Consider the following 21,743-nt stretch of genomic DNA (forward strand, 5'->3'; position numbering starts at 1 on the left):
AGACCGTTAACTGCAGGGATGGAGGAAGTGTCAATGGACTACAAGTGAGGTCATGTCGCTGCACTTGTGTTCCATTGAGAACTACGAGTTCTCCTGCTGAGGTCCTGTGAATGAATGCTGTACAGTGCATCCGGAGAGTATTCGCAGCGTTTCACTTTTTCCACATTTTATGTTATAGCCTTATTCCAAAAATGGATTAAATGCATTCTTTTCCTCAAAATTCTGCAAACAATGCCCCATAATGACAACATGAAAGAAGTTTGTTTGAAATATTTGCAAATTTATTATAAATAAACATCACATGTACATAAGTATTCACAGTCTTTGCCATGACACTCAAAATTGAGCTCAGGCACATCCTGTTTCCATTGATCATCCTTGAGATGTTTCTATAACTTGGATTCCACCTGCGGTAAATTCAGTTGATTGGACGTCTCGTAACAAACCACACACGGGACAAAAATCTGACCTGCTACATGTTTGCTAGTGTAGTGCAGTGGTCATCAACCCTGACAGCTCCACCCTTCTTTCCCACTTTCCTTCTTGAAGCCTCTATGAGTAGAAGGGAGGGTATATGAAAAGATGAAGCTAGCTTTGAGTCATCAGCCTACTCTAAGCCACTCCCAGCCCCTGAGATCAAAACAAACAGGCCTAGCTTTTAGCTAGGCCTGCCTAAATTTACCTGTGCTACAAAAACTACAAATAACAAATACCTACACTAGGTAGAGGGTGCTATACTGATAATAAAACTTCTAGAAGAAAGCATCCTTTGCCTAGGTTTGGCTAAACTGTGCCCATCTCCTTCATTTATCCCATGCAATTCCACAAATTGTTGTGAAAAGCAAAAATGCACACCTAGTGGAATCCTCAACTACTTAGTCACTTCTTTGGGAGTCAATGACTTACAAAAGAATTGAACATGCATTATAAAAATGTTAATATCCCTATTAATATATCCCTGTACGATGCAAAGTTAAAGTGCAACGTTCACCACACAATAGGCCTCTTTGACTTGTTAGTTAAAGAATAAGTTCATCTTTGGGAACATGTTATATGTGCCACCCGTTTTAGGGTGGAACATTTAACATGTTCCCACTCCTGCAGACGCTGCCTCTGCTCCCCCCCCCCCCCCCACACACGCTGTCACCATTTATAATAATAAAAACAAAATTGAAAAAGAAGTTTGAGCAGACAGATACACTGACAAGTTTGCAGGAGTCCTGCATGGCACACCCATGATCTGCTGATCGTGAGCGCAATGCTTTGCAGGCTCCAAGTAAAATACATTTTTTACCTTCAAAAAGGTGCGTGCATTTATTTCATTTTCAAAGTGCACATATCCTTTAAGCTGTATGTAAATCACAGCAAGGCCTTACCAGCTCAATTGGGATTTCTTAAATATACCACAAAAAAACATTTTATTGCATCTGTTCAATAAAGGGCAAATAAATTCCTATTTTGCCAGAAATCTTTTTAGCTGTCATTTTCTTTTTTAGACTATCTCATATTTTCACCTGGTGATCCGGTCACTAAGAACAAGCTGTCCTGCAGATGTAGCCATTAGACGGGGTTGCTTACAATGATCAGCTGTTATTTATGTAAATCCTTTACCAAAAAATGAAAAAAAAAAATAGAAAACCTGTAACTGCTTAAAAAGTGCTAACTGGAGGCGGTGTCGCCCAAGTTAGAAGATCATCTCAATCAACTATATATCCTTCACCGTGCTTACTTCACCCCTCTTAGGTTAGATTGTTACGACAGCAAAAAAACAAATACATGTCCTATGTGCTCCTGTGACACAGGTACATTTTAACACCAAATCTGGAAAACGTCCAGACATTCAAGGTTTCTGGATACAGGTCATTACATTTCTCCATGACAACATGGTCTCCCCTTAACTCTTCATCCTAAAAAGTGTCTATTTGGGATATTTCCCGACCCAAGCTTGACAAATTTACAAAAGTTTTCCTACATGAAAAGTGATTTCAAAACAATGGATGACGGCTACATCCCTGAGTTTGTGACCTAGAAGGTTGAGATATACAACACCATACCATACAAGAAATTCCTCTATATTCATAAAGGGTGCCCCCCAAATATAACAAAATATGTGACCGCTGGCTACAGGCATCTGAAACGTGGGTTTATAAAATGAACAGCGTCCCTTGCAAGATTTAGATGATCTTTACCCAATGTCACCTGGGAGAACTATTTGATGACAACATATTGTTCGATATGTATATTTTGTTGTTGTGTGCCTTCATTTACCTGTAATATTTAGGGGACTTTAATATTCCCAATTCTGTGCCTTTGTATTTTGACATCTTAAACATTGTACATTTTTTTCTTTACATCCTATGTATTTACTTCAATAAATGTTACAGTTAAAGTAAAAAACTAAAAAAGTGACAGCTGGAACAAGAGAAAGCCTAAAAAGAAAAGACTAATGCAGCCACCATATCTAATGATTGGTAAGCTATATTGGTAATATATTACATTTTTGGTTTGGGGTTTAACATTGATTAAAGCGCCAAAAAAAAAAAAAAAAACACAAAGAAAAAAAGTTTCATAGCCATAACTAACTGACAGATGCAGTAGAGACATTATAATCACAGATCCTCTTTAGTAATGGATAGCAAACAGTTAAAACAGCAGGTTCAGAGAGTATCGTGGATACGCAAATTTAGTAAGAGAACACTTACTTTGGGTCTGGAGGTCCATCAGACAGCGGCTTCATAGATAATTTACATAGTGACCTGAAGACTAGGAAGGCATCCTTTTGTAAGATATGTGAGAACTTAGCACCAGAAGGTCCTGAAGTAATTCCAGATTCCTAAAATGAAAATAAACAAGACTTATCTAATTAACTACTGGCATTACCATCATAACCATTACCTGTAGGCAATATGGCTTATGGAATTTCAATTTGTACGAAGAATCGTGGTTTGAGCAAATTATATAGGAACTCATTTATTAACACATTCCATCTCATTAATAACTGCAGTGAAGTGGGTCCCTATTTTCTTCCATTGGCCAACACACTCCCCATCACCTCTTGGCTCTTTTTAACATCCACCCACTGGGTCTAAGCCCTGTATTATTGCTAAACTGTCCACAGCTAATATAACGTGTTGAAAGTTAAATTCTTGATTTGGCCACTTTCTTTACTCTCCTTCAATAAAACAGGCATAAAAATCCGGCCTGTACTGGCATATTGTTATATTTGCAGCATGAATAAAAATTATATAAAGTGCCTTGAAAAAGTATTCATACCCCTTGAAATTTTCCACATTTTGTCATGTTACAGCCAAAATCGTAAGTGTATTTTATTGGGATTTTATGTAATAGATCAACACAAAGTGGAAGGAAAATGATGAATGGTTTTCAATGTTTTTTTTTTTTACAAATGAATATCTTAAACGTGTAGCGTGTATTTGTATTCAGCCCCCTTTACTCCGATACTCCTAACTAAACTCTAGTGGAACCAATAGCCTTCAGAAGTCACCTAATAAATAGCGTCCACATGTGTATAATTTAATCTCAGTATACAGTAGCTGTTCTGAGGTTCGTTAAAAATCCTTAGTGAACAAACAGCATCATGACGGCCAAGGAACACATCAGACAGCTCAGGGATAAAGTAGGAGAAGTTTAAAGCAGGGTTAGATTACAAAAAAATCCCAAGCTTTGAACATCTCACGGAGCACTGTTCAATCCATCATCCAAAAATGGAAAGCGTATGACAACTGCAAACCAACCAAGACATGGTCCACCTAAACTGACAGGCCGGGCAAGGAGAGCATTCAGAGAGGCAACCAAGAGGCCCATGGTAACTCTGGAGGAGCTGCAGAGATCCACAGCTCAGCTGGGAGAATCTGTCCACAGGACAACTATTAGTCATGTACTCCAGAAATCTGGCCTTTATGGAAGAGTGACCAGAAGAAAGCCATTGTTGAAAGCCATAAGGAGTCCTGTTTGCAGTTTGCGAAAAGCCATGTGGGGGACACAGAAAACACATGGAAGAAGGTGCTTTGGTCAAATGAGGCCAAAATTGAACTTTTTGGCCTAAAAGCAAAACACTATGTGTGGCGGAAAACACATACCACACATCACGCTGAACACGTCATAACCACTGTTAAACCTGATGGTAGCAGCATCATGTTGTGGGGATATTTTTCTTCAGCAGTGACAGGGAAGCTGGTCAGAGTTGATGGGAAAGCGGATGGAGCCAAATACAGGGCAATCTTAGAAGAAAACCTGCTATGCCACGTACACACGAATCGGACTATCCGGCGGACAATTCGATCATGTGTGGGCTCCAGCGGACTTTTGCTTCCCAAAAGTCCAGCAGACTTAGAAATAAGACTTGCTTCAAAATTGTCCGCCGGACTCGGCTTTTAGCGGACAATCCGTTCGTCTGTGTGCTAGTCCGCAGGACTAAAACCGACGTTAGGGCAGTTATTGGCTACTGGCTATGAACTTCCTTATTCTACGTCATCACATTCGAATCTCCTGGACTTTTGGAGTGATCGTGTGTGGCCAAGTCCGTTCGCTTGAAAGTCCGGCGGACCTCAGCTGCAAAGTCCGTCGGATTGTCCGCCGCATTAGGGTCTGCAAAAGACTTGAGACTGGGGCGAAGGTTTACCTTCCAGCAGGATAACAACCCTAAACATACAGCCAGAGCTACAATGTAATGGTTTACATCAAAGCATATTCATATGTTAGAATGGTCCAGTCAAAGTCCAGACCTAAATCCAAATGAGAATCTGTGGCAAGACTTGAAAATTGCTGTTCACAGATGCTCTCTATCCAATCTGACAGAGCTTGAGCTATTTTGCAAAGAAGAAAAGGGCAAAAATGTCACTCTCTAGATGCGCAAAGCAGGTAGAGACATCCCCAAAAAGGCTTGCAGCTGTAATTGCAGCAAAAGGTGGTTCTACAAATTATTGACTCAGTGGGGCTGAATGCACCCCACACTTTACACTTTTTACATATTTATTTGTAAAAAACGTTGAAAATCATTTATCATTTTCCTTCCACTTCACAATTATGTGCCACTTTGTGTTGGTTTATCACATAAAAAGCCAATAAAATAAATTTAAGTTTTTGGTTGTAACATAACAAAATGTGGAAAATTTCAAGGGGTATGGATACTTTTTCATGACACTGTATAAATAACATTACTATCGAAACAAACTTGAGATCTTTTCTTAAAATGTAACACCAAAAATGATTTAAATAATGCAAAAATGGCATGGTTACACTAATGCCGCGTACACACGAGCGGACTTTTCAACATCCAAAGTCCGACGGACTGAGTCCGTCAGACTATTTGATCGTGTGTGGGCTGCAACGGACTTTTGACTCGCCAAAGTCCGAAGGACTTTAGAATATGGAACATGCTTCAAATTTTCCCGACGGAACTCCGCCGGACCCGGTCCCTTCGAAAACTCCGCTCGTGTGTATGTTATTCTGACGGACTAAAACCGACGCTAGGGCAGCTATTGGCTACTGGCTATGAACTTCCGTATCCGAATCCAGTCGTACGTCATCACGTTCGAATCCGTCGGAGTTTAGTGTGATTGTGTGTGGCCAAGTCCGCTCCGCCGAAAAGTCCGTCAGAACTCCGTCGGAACTCCTTCGGAAGTCTGTCGGACATAAGTCCTCTCGTGTGTACGGGGCTTAAGTCATTTATATTTATTAACCATTTTGTTTTAAAACCGACTATACTACATATTCAAAAGGTCTACATCAATGTTCGTTTACGAAACAAAACTTTAGCTTGTAGGTAACACTGCATCTAAACCATTAATAGCCATACATTTATCCCTTTCAATTCCTTCGTAGGAAAAAAAAAAATGAAATATCTGACCTGGTTCCATGGTTATTACAAACATTTCTACTATCACATGTAAATTTAACCAACTGTAATCAGCACTGAACGAAAATGTGGAATATTGGTTGCTACAGTGCAACAAAACTAGTCTGAAATACAATAGGGAAATACAGGAGTTCTAACTTGCCTGAGTGTCATTAGAAGAGACAGACAGCCTGTCATCTGGTAAGGAGGGTGTGTATGCCATAGATATTGGTGTGCCAGGAATGCCATTAGCGTGGATAGCATCCCCTTCGCTTCCATCCTCTGATGTTCTTGTGGTACATTCATTGAGTACAGGATCTTCAGCTACACATAAAAAAAAAAGAATACAACAGGATGACACATACAAAACATTAATTTCCATGAAAGGCATAAACTAATATATACAGCAGGTAAATTAAGTATTGAACACGTCACCATTTTTCTAAATAAATATATTTCTAAAGGTGCAATTAACATGAAATATAAAGGTCGGTATCAATCCATACAAAGAAACCAAAACAAATTTCAGAAATTAAGTTATGTGTAATAAAATGGAATGACACAGGGAAAAGTATTGAACATGAAGAAAGAGGTGCAAAAAGGCATGAAAAAAAAGACACCAGTTGAAATCTATCAGTAATTAGTAAGCAATCCTGCCCTTGTCAGTGCAAATTAATATAAGCTGGTTCAGTCTCACCTGATGGCCTATAAAAAGGTGTCTCATTACCAAGGTGTCACACAAGTAACATCTCATGATGGGTAAAAGCAAAGGGCCCTCTAAAGACATTTGCAACCGTACTGTTGCAAACTATACTGATGGCATTGGTTAAAGAAGGATTTCTAAAAATTCTGAATGTTCCAGTGAGCACTGTTGGGGTCATAATCCAGAAGTGGAAAGAACATAATATCACCATAAACCTGCCACAACCAGGTGCTCCTCGCAAAATTTCTGACAGAGGAGTGAAAAGAATAGGGAAAAGGAGATTCCTTGCAATCTTAAGTCTGCATTTCTGCAAATGAAGTTGAAGATTTGGTCAGGATCAATGGTTCTCAATGCTGAGAAATACAGGCAGATACTTATCCATCATGCCATATCATCAGGGAGGCATGCGAGTGCCCTCTAAATTTATTATACAGCAGGACAATGACCCCAAACATACAGCCAATGTCATTAAGAACTATCTTCAGCTTAACCACTTCAGCCCTGGAAGGATTTGCCCCCTTCCTGACCAGAGCACTTTTGTAATTCGGCACTGCGTCGCTTTAACTGACAATTGTGCGGTCGTGCAACATTGTACATGGACGTCCTTTTTTCACACAAATAGAGATTTCTGCCAGTTTTTTTCAGTATAAACAAAAAGAGCGAAGATTTTGAAAAAAAAAAAAAAGCAAAACTTTTACTTTTTGCTATATTAAATATCCCCCAAAAATATATTAAAAAAACGTTTTTTTTCCTCAGTTTAGGCCGATATGTATTCGTCTACATATTTTCGGTAAAAATCGCAATAAGCGTATATTGATTGGTTTGTGCAAAATTGATAGTGTCTACATTAGTAATGGCGCGATCTGCGATTTTTATCGTGACAGACATTATGGCGGACACATCGGACACTTTTGACACTACTTTGGGACCATTGTCATAAAGCGATCAGTGCTATAAAAATGCACCGATTACTGTGTAAATGACACTGGCAGTAAAGGGGTTAACCACTAGGGGGCAATGAAGGGATTTTTTTAATGTGTCCTAGGGAGTGATTCTAACTGGTGGGGGGGGGGGGGGGGGGTGGGCTTCAACACACATGACGGCAATCATTGCTCCCGATGACAGAAAGCAGTGATCTCTGTCATGACATTAGGCAGAACGGGCAAATCCCCTGTTCTACCTCTCCATGACATGATCGTGGGCACCCGGTGGACATAGAGTCCGTGGGACCCGTGGTCAAGGTGGACGCACCTGTACGCCCCTTTGCCCACCCTTGCCATTCTGCCGACATATATCGTCGCACAACGGTTGGGAAGTGGTTAAAGAACAAGGAGTCCTGGAAATGATGGTTTGGTCTCCACAGAGCCCTATTCTCAATATTGTCAGTTTGTCTGGAATTACATGGAGACAGAAGGATTTGAGGCAGCCTACATCAATAGAAGATCTATGGTTAGTTCTCCAAAATGTTTGGAACAACCTACCTGCGGAGTGCTTTCAAAAAGTGTGTGCAAGTGTACCTAGAAGAATTTATGATGTTTTGAAGGAAAAGGGTGGTCACACCAAATCTTGATTTGATTTCTATTCTGCTCATTTTGTTAACTGAGAAAAATAAACGAACACTTCTATTTTTGAAAGCATTCTTATATATATACATACATACACACACACACACACACACACACTTTGTAGCAGAAAGCAGCCCTGAAAATAATATAGCCTCTACTAATTTGCTGCAGTGGGTGAATGGCACTGTCCACCATGCCAAATAGAAGAGACAGATGTAGGAACGGACATTACTCGTTGCCGGCAGTAGGATCATCAATATACATGTATACCTCATTAAATCTTCACATCCATACTATGGCTAAATATTTTACATAAGTTGCTAATAACAGCCATAATTAAAGTTATTGTAAATGCTAAATGTTTTTTTAAAATTAAAATAACAAACATGTCATACCTACTTGCTATACGCAATGGTTTTGCACAGAGCAGCCCCAATCCTCCTCTTTTTTGGTCCCCCTACGGTCCCGACTCCTCCACCTGCCGAGTGCCCCTATAGCAAGCCCCTTGCTATAGGGACACTCATTCATCCTGCTCCCAAGAAGCTTTCTGTATCTATTGACACACAGAGCATGGCTTGGCCCACCTCAATGGCTGTGATAGCAAAACATTTTGAAAAAAGGTGGGCGCACCGACCTAGTTAATTACCAAAAATAAATGTACCAGTATTACAAATAAAAGACAGCAATGGCTGTACTAACAAACAGACGTAATGTATAGACATATCACAGCATAGGCAGATGCATACAGTCTCTCTCAGGTCTGTTGCGAAGAACTGGTGATGGCGGAAGACCAGGCGATGTTTAGACCTCAGGAGGGCAGCAAAGCCATTGGCATGTGCCCACACCTACCACCCAAGCGCAGGAGAATGGTTTTGTGAATTTGTGATAGACAGGGGGGGACGACAATGCTGCTGTATCTCAGCCAATGAAGAGGGTGAGAGCCTAGAGTACTTGTGCTCTCTTTCACATCGCTGGATGGAGCCCATGGCTCAGGTAAGTATAAGGGGGGGATGCATGCAGAAGGTTCTTTACTTTAATGCAGAGAACGCATTAAGGTAAAAAAAAAAAAAAAAAAACTCCTGCCTTTAGCTACTTTAAATAAAAAGAGAGTCTTCTTTTACTATGAACAGTGTAAGGCTGAAATTGTTTATTCAAAATCACATGTAAAAGAAGTTTTAATTTACACGAAAACAGAAGAAGAAATCTTAAATTAAATCTTACCTCCAACTACAGAGTTGAGCATTTCCCGTATTATGCTCTGGACAACATCCTGGGCATTTTCTTCACACTCATTACTGCCATCTACACTGATCCCCAAATCAGATTTGGAGTGGTCTACAAGAAGAAATTAAATGCATGAATTTGAGAGATCTGACCCCTTAATATTTCCACATGCAAGTAGCAGAGGCAGACTGACCTGACTAAGGTCTGTGGACATTTAAGAATATGGGTCTAGGAGGAAAAAATGCTAGCATTATCCAGAACTACGAACATTAGCTTAAAGGATAAGTTCACCTTTTGTAACATGTTACACCCATATTCAAGTTGTAACATGTTACAAATACACCACCCTCCGCCCTGAGAACTAGTGGGGGATCTTCTCCCCCCCCCCCCACTAGCTGTCACAAATGCTCCACCCGCCTGGCAGTGTCATCCAATCAGAGTGTTCTGTGGATGGGAAAACAACAAGGTCCGACAGCCTTTACAATTGTCACTTGTAGTTCTCCATGAACTACCACGTTGTTGTTTAGAACTGTGGTAGTTCAGACATGCCTCCTGTCACAGTGTAACTGCCCACCGGTATTGGAGGTATGGGCAGACAGATACACAGACAATCTGCAGGACCGTGGCATTACACAGACACCTGATCATGGGTGCAATGCTTTACAAGCCCATTACAAAAATAATAATAAAACACACTTTTTTACATGCAAAAAAATGAATTTTTTTTGAAAAGGTAAACTTATCCTTTAAATTAGAGCACACCTTAAATACAGCTGGCCATAAATATTAAAGGTGTCTGAATCATGTGTGTATGACCAGGCTAAACAAATATTCTTTATTTTACAGATTAGGACACAGACATGCCAGCCCAATATACACCCAATATCAGGATCTAAGGAGGTATATTATATATAATATAAGGAGCTGCATGAAAATACAAGCCAATTCATCAACCATCTGACTGGATCTCTTTGTGCTAGTCTGAACTTTGAGAAAAAGAATATAAGAAGTCAATTTCTTCTATATAGTCTATATTGTTAATACATTCATGAGAGGAACATGCTGGGGTGCTCTTACTTTCCACATGTGTGGCCTGGTCTGCCTCAGGATTTTCATTCTCTGTGCTCTCAGCATGATAGCCATTCTCTTGATCAGGCTCTTCTTGAAGTGTGTTTTCTATGTAGCTCTGATGCCGATCCACCTCCCCATCCTGTTCCCGAGTCAGCTGGCCCGTCTGTTCCAAAATATGCCTCATCTGTGGAAGTTCCAACTCATGGTGGCTTAGCGGAGAGGCCGGAGAGTGCTGTAGATGGTGCTGCTGCTTGTGTCGCTCCTTCTCCATGTGCTTGGCTTCTTGTAGCTAAAGGAATTGACAAGATAAAAAAAATAAAAAATAACTTGTTATACAGCAAATTAAGCGTATGCATTTCAATGATGGTAGTAACAGAATAAAAGCGTTTGATCGGGTGGATTGGATATTCTTAAAAGCAGTACTACAACATATAGGCCTGGGGGAGGGGATGCTGAGATGGATCCTAAACTTATATTCAAAACCAAGTGCTAGGGTGAAAGTGAATGACAGATTATCAGAGCCATTCTCCATTTTAAATGGAACACGCCAGGGATGTCCCCTCTCACCCCTGATATTCATTTTGACAATAGAACCTTTTTTAAGGAAAATACGTGCCAATGTGGATATCAGGGGGGTAAAAATAAAAAATGAGGATCAGAAGTTGGCAGCTTATGCAGATGATTTGATCTTTTTTGTAACGTCCCCAATTACATCTCTCCCATCTTTACTAATGGAGCTACGAGAATATGGGAAAATATCCAACTTTAGAATAAACTATGGAAAATCGGAGGCAATGGGAGTAGAGATGGATTCGCCTCAGTTGCAAGCAGTGTCCACGCAATTTGATTTTAGATGGACGAATTCATATATAAGTTACTTAGGAACAAAAATGTCAAAAAATCTAAATGAACTGTTCGAACTTAACTATATCCCACTGGTAAGACAGATCAAAAGAGATCTTCAAAAATGGGACAAAGATTTTTACATGGTTCGGGAGAACCAATATTATTAAGATGAATGTGATGCCCAGACTGTTATACATAATTCAAACTATACCAATTAAGATCCCTTCAAGTTTGTTTAAGGATCTTAGATCAAGATTTATGAAGTTCATCTGGGCTGGGAAACCAGCAAGAGTACGCCGAGATATTTTAGTACTCCCCAAAGGAAAAGGAGGGATAGGACTTCCAGATCCAATAAAATACCAGGAGGCCTCACACTTAACTAGAGTAGTGGAATGGTGTAGGCTTAAAAACGAAAAACCGTGGATACAGACAGAACAAGCAGCGACAGATATCCCATTGGAAGGATTAGTGTGGATTCCAGATACAGAAATACCAATGGGATTGAGAAAACATCCAATACTAGGGGAGACATTACGAATAACTAAAAGAGTATTCAGGAAAACATCTATTTCAAGAATTCCCAGTCCGCTCCTTCCTATCCTTGGTACCCCAGCATTTCTACCGGGAATGACAGATCCAAAGTTTAAAACAATACAAGATAGAGGTATGAGTAGAATTTGTCATTTCTCGGTAGGCAACCGGTTAATGACTAAAAAAGATATTGAAAAAGGAATGACATTAGGATTAGACCCTTTCAGAATGAGGCAATTAGAAGCCTTTATTAGATCTAAATCAAAGGTATACGTAGAAATAAGGGCATTGACTGAGTTTGAAGAGATCTGTTTGAAAGGAGAGGAACTGAGACATCTGATGTCTTATTTTTATAGTATGTTAATAGAACAGGAGACTTCACAAGATTTGCCCTTTTTACAGGCTTGGGAAAGAGATTTAGGGACTACGTTTTCCCCAGAACAAAAGGATAAGATGCTGTGGTTTAATCAAAAGGCCTCGATGGCAAGCAGATATCAAGAAGGGGGATATAAGATCCTTACTAGGTGGTATAGAACACCAAAAGTGTTACATCAAATTTACCCCCAGATATCAGAGACATGTTGGAGATGTCATGGAGCAGAAGGAACATTATTACATATATTTTGGGAATGTCCAAAAATTAGAGTGTTCTGGGAGATGGTAGCCGATACTATTGTAAGGATTACAGGAATTGACCTGGGAGATAAACCGGCAACTTTTCTGCTGCTGGACATCCCAATGGCAATAGAAAGATTCAAAAATTCTTTGCTGAGACATTTATTGATAGCAGCAAGGGCATGTATCCCGGTTCTGTGGAAAAAAAGCAACCCTCCAGCTAGAGCACAGTGGTTTCAGAGAATTGCAGAAATCCAACAAATGGAAAATTTAACAATGACAATGAGAGATCAAGACGAGAAATATCAGAAGATCTGGGCTCCATATCTAAATTATAGAGAAAGTATGATGTGAAACATTTCGAAATATGATAGAGCAGGCGGGTGGTGGTGGGGGAGGGGGGGAGTGAGGGGGGGGGATTATAGAGAAAATTCAAACTTTTTTTTTTTTTCTCTTGTTTGTATATTTATTTATTTATTTTTCTGGGAGGGAAGGGTGAGGGAGGGGGGAGGATGACATGGAATTGAGGTACGGATTGAAATATTATAAGACTGTTATAGCTGTTAAAGAAGTTGTAGATGTAAAACGAAATGTAATGTGAAATCTATGGAAAGAAAAGATGAAAAAATAAAGAATTTATAAAAAAAGAATAATTGCTGAGCAGATAATGACAACATTCTTTTAACAAATTTTTTTTCTTATTTTTGCCAAATGAAATACCTTAAAAATATTTCTGTGGCTGGCATCCTATATCAACTATAATGTAATAAACTAAAATATTTACCCTATTTAAATCACATTGAACAAACTTTAATCACATTAGCAAGGGATATTGACAATTAGGAATGGATGTCAATCCACTCTGTTGCCAGTATAATTAAAAGATATCCTTCTAGTAAATGGCTCTACACACCCAAGCTGGAAATTTGTGAACCCTCCAGTCCCAAAAATCCATGTAACCTAGGAAAGGTGTGCTTATTTCATCAAATCCATAAATCCCCCTAGCTTGTCATGCGTCTATGGCTTGTGATATTGCCATCCCACTATGGCCCACATAACCAACTCTTCTACCCCAAATGTATAGTCAAGGAAGTTGAACCACAGTGCATGGACTTTGTAGGCACAACTACATCAAGTTAAAGACAAAAAAAACTTTATTAAAACAAAAAAGAATTAAAACCAGTCAAGTTAAAAGCATAGCAACAATATGCACCATAAAACACTGAGTGGTGGACAAGGTCGAAGAGTGTGGTACACCATAAAATAAATATACTAAGCTTATTGAATAACAGCCTTTAAAGTGTTACTAAACCCAGAACCCTGCATTAACCATATGGTCTTCCACAGTACACAGAACATGGAAATTCAATTATTTTAGTAAATATCAACTGCTAAATCCCTTTTCCCATCAGCAGTATATAGCAGTCTTATGACTTCTATCAGTGTCCAGCCGAGCACTGGTTAAAGCTTATAGGAGGAGTCTTCATTCTCCTCTGACTGTCCTATGTGTCTGCATGACCCCTGACTTTTTGTCTGGACAGTTCTGATTTGCCCTGTGCTGATCACGTACACCATCCCAAAAAAATAAGCTCTCTTGCAATACACACCAAACTAAGCATGAGCAGAGTGCCTCCTAGGGCTCTGTTCTATCAACCAGATGGATTGGGGACAGTAAAAGAAGTGGAGGATCAGCGAAGGCAGGATCAAAACAGCCTTTTTACACAATGTCCAAGATTTTCCCCTAAGGTTCCACAGTGAGTATAACATGCATGCTTTAACTGCATATACAGACTGGTTTTACGGCTGTGGGTTTAGTAGCACTTTAAGTAGACAATAGTGGAAGGCTCCAGCATTATTTACCATTAGGCTCAACATGTTTCACATCTTCAGGAACAAAAGGTGTCACCATAGGAATGCTACAATGACATCAGCTGGAGACATCAATCTATACACATAACAATCTAGACATATGCTACAAAACGTCACAAAACCCAGGGCCCATATAATATCAGGTAAATAGGCTTTATCTATACATAGGTGCAAAGTCGGTGGGGGACCTGTTGGAGGGCGGATGTTTTTTTTTTGCTGTCTTTGTACCAGTGTTTTACCCGTGAGTCTTTCCTATAGTCTGAATTTTGATGTCCCCATATTTAAACATTGGCATGTGTTCTATTTTGAGATTGGTTCAGCCATCTTCTGTCCTTTTCGCTGTCATTTTGTGTTGAGATTAAACGCGATTCTCAGGGGATGGACCTGGCTGTGTGTTGTCTCGTTGTAGTACTCCTATGTTGGCACCTCTGCTCCTGAAGCAGCGAAACACGCAAAACATGTTGAGCCTCATGTGAAATAGTGGTGGAGCCTTCTACTATTGTTGACTTAAAGTTAGTTTTTCCAATAAGCTTAACTTTTTTTTGCTACTATGCTTTTAACTTTGATTGGTTTTAATTCTCTTTTTGTTATGTGCGTTAATAAAGTTTTGTATTTTATTTAACTTGATGTGGTTGTTCCTACACAGTCCATGAACTGTGGTTCAACTTCCTTGACTATACATTTTGAATTTATTAGGATGTGGCACAGTTGTATTATTAGGGTTGGCAGGTGCCTGCTGTGCTCCCGGTGGCCCCCGTATGTTCTATTTCCCAAATCCCAGCATAAGAAATTTTTTATGAGAAAAAAGATGTAGCATGAATCGTGCTGGGAAAACAAAAGTTACAGAAGTAGTAAAATCTACCAGGAGCATTCTCAAAAGAAAATTGGTAAATTCTGGGAAATACAGTCCAAACAGATGTTGATGTCCTCTAAATCAGTCTACCTGATGTCTAACTACTCATGACACACATTAAAAAGTCAGAGATAGGGTCAGGGGCCTATTTAGACTAAATTATAGCGCTCCCACTTCTTTCAGCAGACTCTCGATGTGAATGAAGGAATAGATACATCACCGCAGGAAAGCAGTAAAAGCTTTTAACAGAAAGCCAAATGTTTCCAGAATATAATGTTACACACCCACAACCCCCAAGAAGATAGCAGCAATAGCGTGACCTAAAAAGAAAAAAAGTCTATTAAAGTGGTTGTAAAGGGCAGAAGGTTTTTATCATCTGAACGTATTCTATGCACCATGATTGTTGTATGGGGTTGATGGAGTCATCTGTATAGCTATAAATGCTGGGGGCATGTTGTCAATACTCATTTAATCTAAGGAAGACATTTGGAGGAGTTGTGAATCTTTTTCAAAGTTATAGAATAAGTTAAAAAAAAAAAAAAAAAAAAAAAAAACTTCAGTTTATGTCCAGCAGAAGACAGTGCCTTGAAAAAGTATTCATACGCTAAAATGTACACATTGTCATGTTACAACCAAAAATGTGTGTTTTATTGGGATTTTATGTGATAGACCAACACAAAGTGGCACATAAATTGTGAAGTGGAAGAAAAATGATAAATGTTTTCAGATATTTTAGTAAAAAATTTCGAAAAAAAAAGTGTGGCGTGCATTTGTATTCAGCCCCCCGGGTCAATACTTTGTAGAACAACCTTTCGTTGCAATTATAGCTGCAAGTATTTATGGGGACATCTCTATCAGCTTTATACATCTAGAAAGTAAAACTTTGCCCATTCTTCTTTGAAAAATAGCTCAAGCTCTGTCAGATTGGATGGAGAGTGTCTGAACAGCAATTTTCAAGTCTTGCCACAGATTCTCCTTGGATTTAAGTCTGGACTTTGACTGGGCCATTCTAACACATGGATATGCTTTGATCTAAACCATTCCATTGCAACTCTGGCTAAACTTTTAGGGTCGTTGTCCTGCCTGAAGGTGAACCGCCGCCCCAGTCTCAAGTCTTTTTGCAGACTAACAGGTTTTCTTCTAAAGCTTGCCCTATATTTGGCTCCATCCATCTTCCCATCCACTCTGACCAGCTTCCCTGTCCCTGCTGAAGAAAAGCATCCCCACAACATGATGCTGCCACCACCATGTTTCACAGTAAGGAAGGTGTGTTCAGGGTGATGTGCAGTGTTAGTTTTCCACCATACATAGAGTTTTGCTTCTAGGCCAAAAAGTTAAATTTTGGTCTTATCTGATCTTCTTCCACATGTTTGCTGTCCCCCACATGGCTTCTCGCAAACCGGACTTCTTATGGTTTTCTTTCAACAATAGCTTTCTTTTTGCCACTCTTCCATAAAGGCCAAATTTGTGGAGTGCACGACTAATAGTTATCCTGGGGACAGATTTTCCCACCTGAGCTGTGGATCTCTGCAGCTCCTCCAGAGTTACCATGAGCCTCTTGGCTGCTTTTCTGATTAGTGCTTTTCTTGCCGGGCCGGTTAGTTTAGGTGAATGACCATGTCTTGGTAGGTTTGCAGTTGTGCCATCTTTCGGATGATGGATTGAACAGTGCTCCGTGAGATGTTCAAAGCTTGGGATACATTTTTATATCCTAACCCTGCTCTAAAATTCACAACTTTATCCCTGACCTGACTGGTGTGTTCCTTGGCCTTCATGATGCTGTCTGTTTACTAAGGTTCCCTAACAAACCTCCGAGGGCTTCACAGAGCAGCTGTATATATATATTGAGATTAAATTACACACAGGTGGACTATATTTACCAATTAGGTGACTTCTGAAGGCAATTGGTTCCACTAGATTTTAGTTAGGGGGTTTCAGAGTAAAGGGGGCTGAACAGAAATGCACATATTTGTAAAACATTTTGAAAACCATGTATCATTTTCCTTCCACTTCACAATTCTGTGCCACTTTGTGTTGGTCTATCACAAAATCCCAAAAAAGTTTAAGTTTTTGGTTGTTACATGACAAAATGGAGAAGTGAAAAGGGTATGAATACTTTTTCAAGGCACTGTATACCCCCCACCTTGAAATCAAACTAACGGAAGCTCAGCCCAAAATTGGGTAGAGGTACAGTGGCTGGTAGTTTTTAGCTGAAATATAAACTGAGCTGGAAACAAAAAAATTGACACACTGACATTATATAAAACATACAGTATACCACAATATGCAAATGAATGTAGAAAGAAGTGCAAGTAACACACACCGCCTGGTTTTCCATACGTGCAAATATCACATTGAGCATCTGTGTCAAAGTAGCCTTGGCGGTGGTCTGATTGACAAGGTTTTTGCTGGCTAGGTAGATATTGTAACATGTTCTAACAGCTTGTAGTACTGTCCCTTCGTGAATTTCTATATGTTGTGAAGTGACTGCGGTCAGAAGCGCCTGAAATAAAATAAAATAGATTAGCTAAAGATAAAAGGAAATACAAGCAGTACAAGCAGCAGCCAAGTTCAAAAATTCTGCAAGAATTTACACAAAAAAAAAGGTCAGCATGTACTTACTAAGGACTTTTACTTTCTATTTTGACATTGCTTACATCAGGGGTGCTCAACCTTTTGAAGGGCGAGGGCCACTTAAAGTGCAACTCCACTTTTGTTGAGAAAAAAATATTCCCCTCTGGGTGATTTATGTACATTGCAAGGATTATAACAACCTTTGTTGCAGATTCCTATCTATTGTTATTCTATAGAAATCACGGTTTGTTCCTGTGCTCTGAGTGTTTCTAATGGGAGTGATTTTATAATTATCCATCAGCTGTGCAGATGCAGAGCACTAAAGAGGAAAGCTGCTGGGCCTGCATCCCTTTAGAGGTGTTCCTCAAAGTAGAAGAAATGGTTGCACTCAGTAATCGATCAAAATTCTTTATTAGAACATCCCAAGTGTTGACAAAAACAGAGCTGGTAGACGTTCACACACTTCAGGTGCGCTTAATCATTAGACCTGTTCCTACTGGGAGTATCTCACCAAAAATGACATTTTTGTTGCAGGGGATGCCTGAAATCTGACTTGAATCTTAGGCAGACGTCTGGGAAAATTGGTGAGCCAATCACACAAGCAGGAAATTATGTTTCTGGGGGCGGTCAGTACACATTCTGTGTACAGAACTCCTCCAGGTAGCCATATTCCATTCCTTTTTTTAGAAAATTAGAGCGGCTGCAGATTGAAAAAGGAAAGGTAATTTTTAATAACATTCAATTACAATATGACTTGTGTTGCAATTGTATACGCTACACTTTCTTTATTTGCTATTTCTTTCCCCATGAAAGTGGAGTTACCCTTTAAGTAATAATGAAGACTTTCCACCTGCAACCGCTGAATGCTGGCAGGGAGGGGAGAGGAGGAAAAGCTGGCTTTTAGCGGCTGCAGAAGGAAAATAGAGAGAATCAGTTCCTGTATTTGCCGTCCTTGCTACCCCACCTATTAAAGTGTAAAACAGAATTTCTGATGGAGCATGACCCCCCTGGAGCATTGGGCGGGGTAAACATTTCGACCTCTGATGCTACATTAATAGTTGGGGGATGGGGGGGGGGTTGTTAAAATCACATTTTAACGATGTGGTTTCACCATCCCCTAACCGTGAATGGAAACAATTCCTGTCCTGAGCCCCCTATAAGGCTAGTTTCTCACTTATGTGCCATGTTTTAGCTGGTCGTGGTGCATGTTTGGAAAGCTCCTGAATGCTCACAGAAAGTGCACCACACACCCATAATATAATAGAAGTCTGGGTAAAGGGAAGCTAATAACCTGCAGGAAAGCTGCAGTTGCACTGCACCCGTAGATCAGTGTGAAAGCAGCTTAATAGTTGTTAAACCTTTTATAGGTGATAATATGCCCATTGCAAAAGCACAGTGTATGTGTTGTTTAATATACTGATCACTTTTTCCTCCATCCAGCTTCTGCTGGCATCACTCCCGAGGCTGTTATAAAAGGACCCAGGTAAAGTGCACTTGGCATCACTCCACCTGGGCCAGGAGCCGCTGCTACAGAGGAGACTTGATGCACTCTGATGCTCTGGGATGGTGGGTCGGCAAGCCCAGTTTATGATCAATTGGGCTGTCGACCATGGGCAAGTGCTTGCCTGGTTTGAGGTCAAGGACTACATCAGAGGACTCCGTGGGCCACAAGTTCAACACCATTGGTTCAAGTTCACCTTTTCACTTGGCTATGTAAAATAATCCAGTCAACTAGTTTTTGACGACCGGGACTTAAGGTTAGAAAGTTCTGTCTATACACACATGATCTTCGAGAACAATAAATCATGCTCCTGATTAACAGCAAAACAAAAGCCAGAGAGATACCAAAAAGGTAGAGCTTTTAAACAGAAGATGGTTCTTCTGCCAGAATAGTAGTACTAAGTAATACTTGCTCGATTAGATCATCAACATTGGATAAGAAAGAAATCCTGAGACACAAACTCAGTGTTTTTTTTATTTATTTTTTATTCTCACCTCTCCTCCCAGGTCATCCTTACTGCCTGAAAAATCTCCTCCCAAGCACATTGCATTCACACATAAAATAAGCGAAAAAGCACGTTCCGGATTACGTCTTGCTTGTGTGAGTTTTTCACGCGTAAACACACATAGCACCATGGAGCAGCCAATTCACTTGAATGGGCTGTCCTACGTGTGACAAACACCACAGAATAGAACAAGAATGTTTTTTGCTCGTGGAGCATCGTGTGTTTTTTCGGCACACGTTTTGTCGCACAGCATGTTTCCGTTTATGTTTGGCATATTGTAAGTAGGATACTTTGTAGCATTTGCGTAGTAATGGCTTTCTTCTGGCGACTCAACCATGCAGCCCATCTTTCTTAAAGTTCCTCTTTATCATGCATCTTGAAACAGCCACATCACATGTTTTTAGAGAGTCCTGTGTTCACCTGAATATATGTGTGGGTTTTTCTTTGCATCCTGAACAATTGTCCTGGCAGTTGTGGCAAAAATTTTAGTTGGTCTACCTGATTGCGGTTTGGTTTCAACCGAAGCCCTCATTTTCCACTTTTTGATTAGAGTTTGAACACTGCTGATTGGCATTCTCAATTCCTTGGATATCTTTTTATATCCCTTTCCTGTATTGCAGTGTCACTATTGTCTATGTGAAGCGGATTACAATAAAATACTATATTATGGTTCCTCTATTCAGCTTTGGTGTGCGAGCTTTCTCTGTACAGTAGTCCGAGGACAATAATGCCTCTAGTGGAGGAGTGGAGTATTTCGATGTGCTAGTCAAAGACTGGAGCCTTCTTAAGCTTTGTACACATGGGCTGAATGTCGGGCAGCACCAACTGGTTTACTAGAAACTGACTGACATTCGGTCAATGTGTGCTGCAGTCGGTCCGACAGAAACTGGCCATCTTCTGTTGAAGGGGCATGACTGAAAAAGGTCTGTACCCGGGAGCCGAGGGACAGGTCAGCTTTGGGTGAGGATGTAGCTGCAGTTTTTTTAGCTGCTGATTTAATTTTTTTTCAGCGGAAAGCCGCTTTAAATAATTTACACGTTTTTCTTTTGTTGCTGCATTTGTATGCGTTCTTGTCGAAGATTTATGTAGCTTGACCTTGTTGTTAGATTCTTTTATCATATTTATTCTAGCGCTGACTTTCTCCCCCCCCCCCCATTTCTGATAAACAACATGTTTTGTCTGGAACACATTGCTATAGTGATATAGGAGGTGCTGCTTTTAATTGTGGAATAAACTACTGTTTTTTTCCTGACTATGTGCTGGATTTCAGATCATCTTCTGCGTTAGGCTGGGTACACACAGGCTAAAAAAAACATCAGAAAACGTTAGTTCAGCAGGAACCGGCCAACTTTTGCCCTTTTGTACAGCTCTCTGACCGACTAGGGAGTATCCCTAGCCATACTATTATTGCAATAATGCTGATTGGATGAAAAAGAACTTTAGAGTAGTAAAACCTGAATCTTTGCTCTGTATACAGTAAGAACTGTATAGCTTCGGCCAGGAACAATACAAACTTTGATGGACTGGGCAGCAGAGGGTCCTTGTTTTAACAATATTATTAAAGCTTCACTTAAAAGGATAAGTTTACCTTTCTGAAGTTGTTATACCCATATGTGACAGCGGGCCAGGGATCTTCTCCCCACACCTGCTGTCACAATTCAAAAAGAACATGGTTGTGCAGCAAGTCATTCATTCAATGATCCATGTGAATTAATGAACTACTAGGGTGCTGATGATCACTCTTGATAGTTTATTGAGCTTCCTGTCACTCAGTAATTGCCTGCCCATATAGAAGGTACAGGAAAACAGCTACACTGACAGTCTGCAAGAGCCTGGCATTATACCCACGATCAGCTGATTGCTGGTGCAATGCTTTACAGGTTCCTAAAAAGGAACTTCTCCTTTAACTATCTAATGAAATGTTTACTCTTGCACACTTGCAATATTTTTTGGACAGCATTAGTAGCTTAGTAAATGGTTTTGCCTCCTCCCTGGAGTTTTCTCCAATAAATGCAGCATCAAAAACCTA

At 40.0% G+C, this 21,743-nt stretch overlaps 1 protein-coding gene across 2 annotated transcripts in view; it reads right to left on the reverse strand.

Annotated features, from left to right (window-relative positions):
* The window catches only part of ARFGEF1 (ARF guanine nucleotide exchange factor 1), a 273,924-nt gene that overhangs the window by 143,669 nt on the left and 108,512 nt on the right, over positions 1–21,743 (reverse strand). For both annotated transcript variants that reach the window (XR_013277668.1, XM_077492840.1), the window contains exons 5-9: positions 17,458–17,637; positions 10,427–10,709; positions 9,347–9,460; positions 6,021–6,181; positions 2,703–2,833 (exon numbers count right to left, since the gene is read on the reverse strand). Coding sequence is in view for 1 of the 2 variants with exons in the window: in XM_077492840.1 (XP_077348966.1) it covers positions 2,703–2,833; positions 6,021–6,181; positions 9,347–9,460; positions 10,427–10,709; positions 17,458–17,637 (869 nt within the window). In the remaining variant the exon portion in view is untranslated. The remainder of the gene's footprint in view (positions 1–2,702; positions 2,834–6,020; positions 6,182–9,346; positions 9,461–10,426; positions 10,710–17,457; positions 17,638–21,743) is intronic.

The sequence above is a fragment of the Lithobates pipiens genome, unplaced genomic scaffold (assembly GCF_037356315.1).
Source record: "Lithobates pipiens isolate NorthernLeopardFrog02 unplaced genomic scaffold, aLitPip1_a1.2 Scaffold_19, whole genome shotgun sequence".
In the NCBI taxonomy this organism is placed as follows: domain Eukaryota; kingdom Metazoa; phylum Chordata; class Amphibia; order Anura; family Ranidae; genus Lithobates; species Lithobates pipiens.